This window comes from Chinchilla lanigera, unplaced genomic scaffold, assembly GCF_000276665.1.
Source record: "Chinchilla lanigera isolate Chin_1 unplaced genomic scaffold, ChiLan1.0 scaffold00183, whole genome shotgun sequence".
Taxonomy (NCBI): domain Eukaryota; kingdom Metazoa; phylum Chordata; class Mammalia; order Rodentia; family Chinchillidae; genus Chinchilla; species Chinchilla lanigera.
The window spans coordinates 806,443-816,090 of NW_004955584.1; the positions used below are offsets into that span (position 1 = coordinate 806,443).

Below are 9,648 nucleotides of genomic sequence, written 5' to 3' on the forward strand. Positions count from 1 at the left end.
GAAAAGAAAAGAAAAGAAAAGAAAAGAAAAGAAAAGAAAAGAAAAGAAAAGAAAAGAAAAGAAAAGAAAAAAAGAGAGAGAGAGAAAAGAAAAAGTATGAGAGCTGCACAGGTTAACTGAATTAGGGCAGCAGCAAGCTTTGATGCTTTTCTCCACCTCTGTCTCGGTCAGACTCATGGGGACCTTGGAGGCCACAGCTCTACCTCCTCGCCTGTCCCAGGCAGCGCTGAGAGGCAGAGCAGGCTTCTCCCATGACTCAGTGTCCTATGTTCCCACTGTTGGTGTTGGTGTCCAGGCTGCTGTGGCCCAGGACCCACTCTAGTCACCTCCTCTTCAGCTTGGGCTAGCTCTTTCCCTGTGGCATCTCCATCATGGTGCCCTAGGTTTTCCTAGGTGATGAGGGTTCCATCCTTGACTCCTTCCTACAGGAGTACAGCTGCATTTTCAGTGAACCTGTGGGCTCCTCTGTGGGTGTGAGTTGGGGTTCCCATTTCCTCTTCTGGGGGGTGGGTGTTGAGACAAGGTCTCACTCTGTAGTCTAGGTTGGCCTTGAACTCACTATGTAGCCTGGGTTGGCCTCGAACTCGTGACAACCCTCCTTCCTCAGCCTAGTGAGTGCTGGGATTACAAGCACGCACGGCTACTCCCAGCTTCCCACTTCCTTCTGAGGAACACAGCACCCACTCCTCTCCCCACGTGTCTGCACCCAGTCCTTCCACTATGCTACTCCCCGAAGGTGGGACCTGGGCAGAAGAGGGAGAACCATGGCTGTGCAGGTCCAACTGTGATGTGGGAGACTTTGCAAGAGCAATGGGAAGGGTCCTGTGTACAGGATTTGCTGAATGTCATCACCCCAGGGAGCCATGAGGACCCTCCGGACCAGGTACTCAGTCCCTTTGTGTGTAGGCCCTCTGTGTGTGGATCCTGAGTCAGAGAGGACATTTCCCCTGTATACTGCCTGGTGCAGGGAGAAGGACACCACCCTGCTCTCTGCTAGGTCAGGATTTCTCTGGGCCCTGAGCACACAGGGTCTCTACTGATGCCTGCACATCGTCCCCAGGTGCCCAGCTCTGTCTGCAGCACCAGCTGTGAACCAGGATCCAGCCAGATCCCCCAAGAGGGAGCCCCCCACTGCTGCTTTGAGTGCCGGCTCTGCCCGGAGGGACAGTTTGCAGACCAGAGAGGTGAGTGGGTAGCTGCATTCTGACCCCCACTCACATGGGGTACTATAGGGCCTCCGTTCTCTGGGAACTTTCACTGGCTAAAATTCCACTCTCACAGTTATACTTAGGAAATGTGTCCTGATCTGCTGCCCATAGACAGCCATGCTGGAGATGCTGGAATCTAAGGAACCCTCCCCTCGTGTGCACGCTCATCTCCGCCTGCCCAGGTCACCACGTTGTGACCCTCAGGCCTTCTATCCATGGAGGGCTCAGCGAGATCCTTGTGCATCTCAAGATCTCTTCTGCTTCCTGTTTGTGTGACACGCACTCCCCTGATTGTGTGGTAATTCATCTCACAATCCAGGACTCTTATGCCACAGAAATGCATTTCCTCCCAGCTCTGGAGGTAGAAGTCTGAGATCTTTGTGTCAGTAGGGTGGGTTTATTGAGTCCTCTCTCCTGGACTTCCAGGTGGTCACCACCCTACTATGACCACTCATGTCTTTCTGGTGTCCTAGTCCCTTCTGCTTCTGAGTACTCCAGCCATGTTGGTTTGGGCTAAACCCAGTGACTTCACTGAACCTTAATTAGCTCATGTCCCATTTTCCTATCTGCATTTACAAACACCTTCTTATGTTCTGGAGATCATGACTTCAACAAATGAGTTTTGAGAGTTATAATGCAGGCCAAAACACTTGTATAAAGCAAGGACCACAACTTCCAGCCTAGCCTAGTCAACACAATGACTTAGGGAGACTCTGTGTCAAAATAAAATCTAATAAATGGGCTGAGAAAATAGCAAAGCACAAAGGCCTTGAGTTCAATCTCTTGGATAAAAACAAAACAAAACATTACTTAAAAACCACACAAATAAATATGGTTTTCATTTTTCTTACTGCCTCTGACTCTAATGCCATCCTCACTTTAGGAGTGACTAAGAATAACCCATAGATATGGAGTAACCACAGCTGTCCCAGGAGCCTGTGCAAAGGGACCCTTCCAGAGCTGCTCTTGTGCAAGGGGCATACCCAGCACGGGATCTGTGTGTCTCCACAGACATGAAGAGCTGCCTTCTGTGCCCTGCAGAGCAGTACCCAAGCCAGGCCAGAGACCGCTGCCTTCCCAGGACAGAGACCTTCCTGACCTTTGACGAGCCCCTGGGCCTTGCGATGACCTTGATGGCACTGACACTGGCCAGCCTGGCATGCCTGATCCTCGGGGTGTTCCTGAGGTTCCGGCACACACCCGTGGTCAGGGCCAACAACAGAGCCCTCAGCTACGTGCTCCTGGCCTCCCTGACCCTCTGCGCCCTGAGTCCCTTACTGTTCCTTGGCCGCCCCTCGCCCGCCACCTGCCTCCTGCGCCAGACCACCTTTGCCGTGGTGTTCACTGTGGCCGTGTCCTGTGTCCTTGCCAAGACCCTCACTGTGGTAATGGCCTTCAGGGTCACGAGGCCAGGACAGAGGGTCCGCGTGTGCCTAGGACCCGGTGCCGCCGCCTCTGTGGTCCTGGTCTCCTCCCTGACGCAGGTCATTCTCTGTGGGGTGTGGCTGGCCACCTCCCCGCCCTTTCCCCACAGGGACGCAGCGTCGGAGCCTGGCCGCCTTGTGCTCCAGTGTCAGGAGGGCTCTGGTGTCGCCTTCTCCTGCGTGCTGGGCTACCTGGGCCTCCTGGCCACAGGAACCTTCTCTGCGGCCTTCCTGGCGCGGGGCCTGCCCGATGCCTTCAATGAGACCAGGTTCCTCACCTTCAGCATGCTGCTCTTCTGCAGCGTCTGGACAGCCTTCCTGCCCCTGTACCACAGTGCACGGGGCAAGGCCACGGCAGCTGTGGAGGTCTTCTCCATCCTGGCCTCCACTGCAGGACTGCTGGGTGGCATCTTCCTCCCCAAGTGCTACCTCATCCTGCTGACACCTGAGAGAAATACCGCACCCAGCTTGAGACCCGGGCCCTGGGCTCAAAGCGGCTGTGGGAGTCTCCTGGGACCAGCACTCTCCCCGGGGCCGCAGCACAGCCCCATCTGAGCCAGGCCTCCAGACAGCAGCCCGATCCTCGCTGGTTCTTGGTTCCTGTGTTGACTAAGGGACAGGTGAGGATTCAGTACACAGGAAGTGATACATGGATTAAATAAACGCGCTCTACCCATGAATTAAATGGTATTTGAGGGTAAGAAAGAAGGACTAGTGCAAGCTGCAACATGAGCTTTGAAACTGTTATGTGAGTGAGGGAAGCCAAATGCAGAGCGCTGAGTGGTGTAAGATCCCAATCCTCTGAAATTTCCCAGCTGAGGCAAATCCAGGGGGCCCAATGTAGAGTATATTTCCCCGGTGTTTTGGGGGAGATTGAAGGTTCCAGTGATGACTAAGTGGTGCAGCCTTTCTTTGGGGAATGATGAAGTTATCAGATTGCTTTTGATGATGGCTGTCCAATTGTGTGAAGGTAGTAAAAACTATTAAATTGGTTACTTTAATTGATGAATTGTATGTTATGTGAATTAAATTTCAATAAAGTTAGTATTTTATAAAAGGAAAAGGATGACTAATTATAAAGTTTGGCCTTCATTATCTCTAATTTTTTGGTGATCCTTTGACAATAAAGATAATTTAGCAAACACTGACATACAGTAAAATCTGCTAAATTTAAAAACTAAGAACCATGAGCAATAGAAAATAATTCAGCAACTATAGCGTAGAGTTAACTAAATATGTAAAACTTGTAAGACCTCACAGTAATAACAGTAAAGATGAAGGGGTGGAGAATAGGAGAATGAATGGGGCAATTTTTGAAAAATAAAAAGGAACATGGGAAGAAAGAGTGGAGTGTGAGCTTAAGGGACCCTATTAAGAAGTAACAGGAAATTAATAGGTTTAGATAAAAGCAACAGAAAGGAAAAAAGAAGAAAAAGAAAAGTTCAGCAAAATGAAGACTGGGAAAAAAAGTAGAAGAAAAAGTACAAAATTTAAAAGAGAAGGAAATGAAGAGAAAACTTTATATACCACAAAAATCAATCGGAAAAACAGAATCAAGTTTGTTCTTTAAAAAATCCCTCCATGTCTTTGTTTGAGTGGTTCCTTTCCTAGGCCTACACTACAGAGCCACCCAGATACGAGGGAAGGGTTGTGTGTCACTACTGAGAACTGCTTTGTTACTTCACTCACACTTCTGTGTGTCAGTGCGAAACCCGGCCCCGTCTTTCCCACAAGGTTGGGTCAGCAATGGCTTCTGCCCTAGGGTTGTAGTCACTGATGGCTACCAGCGTTCGTGTTCCTCTTTAGACCCCAAGTCACGGCGTTCTCAGCCTCGCTCTCTGGCCCGTGGCTTTGTGAGGCACCAACCTCTCTCCAGAGGCAATCTGTCTATACACAGCAGACTGGCAGTGGTAGACGCGTAGGTGTATCCTCACTCACATTGGTAGATGGGACAGTACCAGTCCCCTGATTTCTGTGCTGCTTGCAGGCAGCTGTGCATGAAGGGTCATGCAGACCACTGGGCTTAGCCTGCAGTTTCAGACCCAGCCACGTCAGAGCCACACATGATCAGCCTGGCCTCTCACCAAGTAGGTTGGGGCACCCATGTCCTTGCTGGCCTGAGCATAAACTTCTCAGGGGAGTCTATGTCTTTCTCATGCTGTCTCCATGACTGTCTCTTGTGTTCATCTCTGTTGTAGTCAGAGTTTGCAAGAGAACAGATTTAATACAGGACACATAATTTATAGGATTATTTTATAATATCCACCAAAAAAGTCCAATGCAGAAGAGAACAAGAGATTTGCCCGTGCATTAGAGAGCCAAAGAATCTGGCTGAGGTCCTGGAGCCCATGGCAATATCTTGCATGAGTCTAGCAGAAGACCTACAGTCCACAGCAATGTCCTCCACAAATCCAGCTGGAGGCCGAGAGTCCGTGACAATGTCTTATGCAAGTCTATGCTAAGGATCTGCACTGGGAAGGCCCAAAGGTCAGTGGTGAAAGCTGCAAAGTCTGCGCCAGTGAGATGAAGGATCTGTGCCAGCAGGCTGAGAGACCTGCACTGGAACCAGGAAGCAACACTCAAGGTAAGGACCAGAGCTCCCCCAAAGAGAACCACAGCCCCCCTCAGCAACAGTAGGGACCGGAGCTTCTCTGATGATGTGAACAGCTGAGTTCATATCAGGAGAACCAGTGTGACGAGCTTCTCCAGGAAAACCAACAGCACACCATCTTCCCTCCAGTTCTCCTTTCATGCTGCTGGCAACACTCCTCAGGTGGGCCTTCCATGCCCAGAACCATGCTCACTCAGTTCAGCTGGGGGTTACAAGCTGACTATCAGTTAATCCACCACAGTTTCCCACCCAGTTACAGTAGTAGGTAGAGGACTTATTAAGATGTAAAAGAAAACTAATAGGTTTACATAAAAGCAACAGAATGGAACAAAAAAGAAGAAAAGGAAAAAACCAGGAAAATAAAGAAAAAGGTAGGAAAAAGGTACAAATTTTAAAAGGGAAAGGAAAAAAGAGGAAAATCCTACATACCACAAAATCAATGGGAAAAAAAGAAAGGAACACATACATTTTTAAAAATTCCTACATGTGGTAGGGTGACACCAGAAACTAAAGTTATGTTGTATTTTAGGCTTGAATAACCTCTTCTCAAAATGGCTTCTAATTAAACACTCTCCAACAGGGCAGGTGCTGGACTGGATCTCTTCTCCAACTCCAGCCTGCCATGCAGAAGGAGTTACTTTCAGAGTAAGACCTCATGCTGCTTTGCAGCTTAAAATTGGCAGAAGATTTGAGCTTTCTGGGAGGCCTACACTAAGTAATGTAGCCAAACCCTGTTTCAAAAGAACAAATATAAAATTTTAAAAATTGTTTATGTGAAATACATTTAAAATATTTCAAATAAAGTAAAGATGGCAGTTCATAGGTAAAGTCTGTAAGTAGATTCAGAGTTTGTAAGTAGTCTGGGTGGCCTTGAACTGACCAAGTGGTACAGGCTGGACCTGAGTTTGTGATCCCCAGCCTCAGCCTTCAACTGGGATTAAGTGTGGCTCCCCCTGTTCACTCCCTTGTCCTGCAGCCCCCGTGTAGCGCCCCAAGCTGCCTGGCCCCAACACAGCTCCCTTCCCCATCCCAGAACCTCAGACAAGTCGCTGGAGTCAGGGGCCTGGTGCCAGCTGTGAAGCCCTCCGCACTCCCCCTAGCAGAGGCCAGGGCGGCTGCCTGGCCCCTCCATGGCCCAGTGACTCCTTGATACTCCTATACCTTCCAGGGCCCCACACTGGCCTGAGACCCCTCCCCAAACAGACATCATCCCCCCTGTGGACCCAGACACCCACAGGTATCTGCACCCACAAGCCTCTCAACCCCACCTTTCCCAGCATGTACTCCATGTCAGGATCCTCCAACCTGGGGTCCACCTGGGTCCTGCTTCTGAGCATGGAGAGAAGATACTGCCTTTGACCTTCAAAGAGGAAACCACTTGGACCTGTGAGATGCAGAAATCAGCACATTTGCAAAACCATGCACAGAAAGCTGGGTGTGCTGGAGCACACCTGTAATACCACCACTCTGGGAGGCTGAGGTAGCAGTATTGCAAATTTAAACCCAGCTTGGGCCGCTTAGTGATTTAACAAGACCCTGTCACAAAATTTTAAGAAGAGGAGGTTGGGGGACACAAGGGACATGCTTCACCCCACCACAACCATCACCCAGCACTCTGCAGCCAAGGGGGAAAAGGCTCCAGACGAGAACCAGCACTCCCAGGGAACACAGACTTCTGCTCTGGGCTGAGTTCAGAAGCCCTGCAACCCGAACTCAGACATCAGCAGGCAGAGGGCCCCTGCACAGATCCGCGGGTCTTGGCACCAGGTTTGCACACACGTCACTACCCAAACCCACACCCTCACATTCACAAAAGAACACCACTTACTCCCCCCGGCTCCTGGCCACCCTAGCAGCTTTGCCGTAGCTGACTTCATTTTAAAACAGAGTTTTGAGTTAGATTTAACGTTCAATAAAGGTTTCTGCTAAAGGATTTCCTTTTTTTTTTTTTTAACTAGAGGATTAGAAGCCTCTACCAAGTTCAAGGCCAAATGGAGGACGAATGCCCAGGCAGGTGACCGCTGTCTCTCCTGAGTACAGCACAGAGGAAGTTAAGAGTGTCCGTCTCAAGGGACACTTACTTCCTGACGAGCTGCAGTTATACATGCAGAAGAGCCACATCTGCCCCGAGGGCCAGGCCAATTCCAACTCCCAGGAACAGGATGCAAGGGACCCTTGGTGGCAGGGCCTGACTCACAGAAAGGAGGATCACAGCCCTGGGCACTGCCTTCATCCCCCTTGGCCTCTGCACGCAGTCCTCCCAGGCCAGCGGCCCGCAGGTGACAGAGGCGCACCCGACCCCCAGCGGAGGCGGCCTCCTCTCCTCCCGGGACTCTATCTCCAGGCCACAGTGGTTTCTCCCAGGTGCTGCACTGCTCCCTGGTGTTGTTGCTCATGGAGGCTCCTGAGGGCCTTGACTGCTGACCTGCTCTCCCTGTGCCCAGGACGCCTGGACAGACACACGGCACTCAGCACACAGATGTCCCCAGCGTGCTGGGCTCTGTCACAAATGAAAAATGAAGAAAGTTGAGGATGTAGTGCGATAGTTAATTGTGACATGTCAGTGTAAAGGGATTGAGAACCTCCTAGGGGATGACTAGAGCAGTTCTGGGTGTGTCTGTGGCTCGTTCTCCTGTAGGAAGACTCACCACAACTGTGGTTGCCACCAGCCAATAGGCTTGAAACCGATGGAATAAAAAGCAAAAGAAGATATTTATACACAACAAAGTACTGCTATGCCATACGGAAGGATACACTTCAGTCATCTGTAGCAAAATGGGTGCACCTGCAGACCTGACTGTGAAGTAAATCAGACTGAGGCTTAAGCAGCACGTGGTTTCTCTTACATGAGAAACACAATATATAAAGTTCAAAATAAGAGATGGACAACAGGAACACAGACAGGGGAAGTTACTGGAGCCCAGCATGCTCAACGCATCTAGAAGCTCACCCTCATTTAGCATAATTGTTTTCTGTGGTTCAAATGGTTTTTGGGCCTGTTAGTCTGGCTATTATTCTGTGATTATGATAATTAACTTGATAGAGACACAAACAAATCCAATGTGGGCAAAAAAATTAAACTGTGAGTGGAGGGGAATAGAAAGAACTGAGCTGTGTTACATACAAGTACCAGTGCTCAGAAATGAATGTAATTGTTCTGTACTGCCTACCTACACTAACAAGAACTGTAAAAAGAAAACAGAGAAAACAGTCTTCCATTTTCTTCTGTAGAGCAGCTTTGATCTTCACCATAGGCTTTGGTTGATCTGCTCCAGTTCCTTCAGCTTTCCAGAGCAGATTCTTTAGACTTCCACTCAGACCCTTCACATTTCTTAAATACACCTGCACCAGACTCTGAGGTGAGGCTCTGTCCATGCTGGCGACCTGGCTGGACCCTCCAGCTCTCCAGCACTCAGGCTGCCATTTTGCATTCTTCCACCAGATTCTGGAAGGGGCCACTGTGAAACTACCTAGGAAATCACACATAGTGAAGTCTATCTCTCTACTGAACCCTAACTGACAGATTTTGGTACTGAGAGTGGCTCAAAAGAAACCAAACAGTAAGGATACAATTTTCTAATGGGTTCAGTGGTTCTTGGAGTTCATTCTCTAATCTGATGAGGCCTAAATTTGCCATGGTCTCTCCTTCCATGCTAATGTGGAGAGTACTGACAGACCGAGGTGTGAACTGCTTAGAGTAACAGACAAAGTAGGTCCATTTGATTACCCTAATTCATCACTAGTGAGAACCGAAGAATTTAATGACTTATAGACAATACTTCTGAACATTTCTGGAAGAGCTGGAAATATAATGATGCTCGCATATAGCTCAATATCTTTGGACAAATTAGTAAAGGAAAATCATGACCTCTACAGAGGCACAGAAAATCGAAATGCTTCTCATTGTGAAGAGGAATTAATAAAGAAAAATAAGGAGCGCGAAGATTCAAATTCACAGTTGCAAACATGCACAAAGCATCTGGAGGTTTCTAATTGTGTCATGAAAGAGAATCTTCTCTACTTTAGCCATGGGGCTGAACTTGGCAGAAACCCAAACACAAGCCCTCATAATCCCACTGGCTGAATAACAGCCTAAGCCTGTCGCTCAGCCTCAAAGCTATCCGAACTGAAAGTAAGTGCGCTGGTCAGGAAAAGAATAGGATCCCTTCTATAGAGATGGAGATGCTCCAGGGAAGCCTGACAAGGGTGAGAACATTAAGAACCCAAATCCTGATGAGATGGTTTTATCAGAGGAAGATATTCCCCTTCCCACCTGTGGAGGATTAGCTTTAACCTGGCAAATTCACTGCACTAGTCTTTTCCTGAGTCCATCCCATTCCCTCATCGTTCTGTTACTGCCTTTTGCTCTATACTGAGGAAACTAACGGTGTCTTCCTTATGGAAA

The 9,648-nt window shown here is 49.0% G+C and overlaps 1 protein-coding gene across 2 annotated transcripts in view; it reads left to right on the top strand.

Moving 5' to 3' along the window:
* Positions 1-3,689, top strand: part of LOC102016964 (vomeronasal type-2 receptor 26-like) — a 45,934-nt gene extending 42,245 nt beyond the window's left edge. For both annotated transcript variants that reach the window (XM_013509867.1, XM_013509866.1), the window contains 2 exons: positions 1,061-1,184; positions 2,220-3,689. In XM_013509867.1, the coding sequence (XP_013365321.1) occupies positions 1,061-1,184; positions 2,220-3,187 (1,092 nt within the window). In that variant the 3' untranslated portion in view covers positions 3,188-3,689. The remainder of the gene's footprint in view (positions 1-1,060; positions 1,185-2,219) is intronic.
* Positions 3,690-9,648: the final 5,959 nt, after the last annotated feature.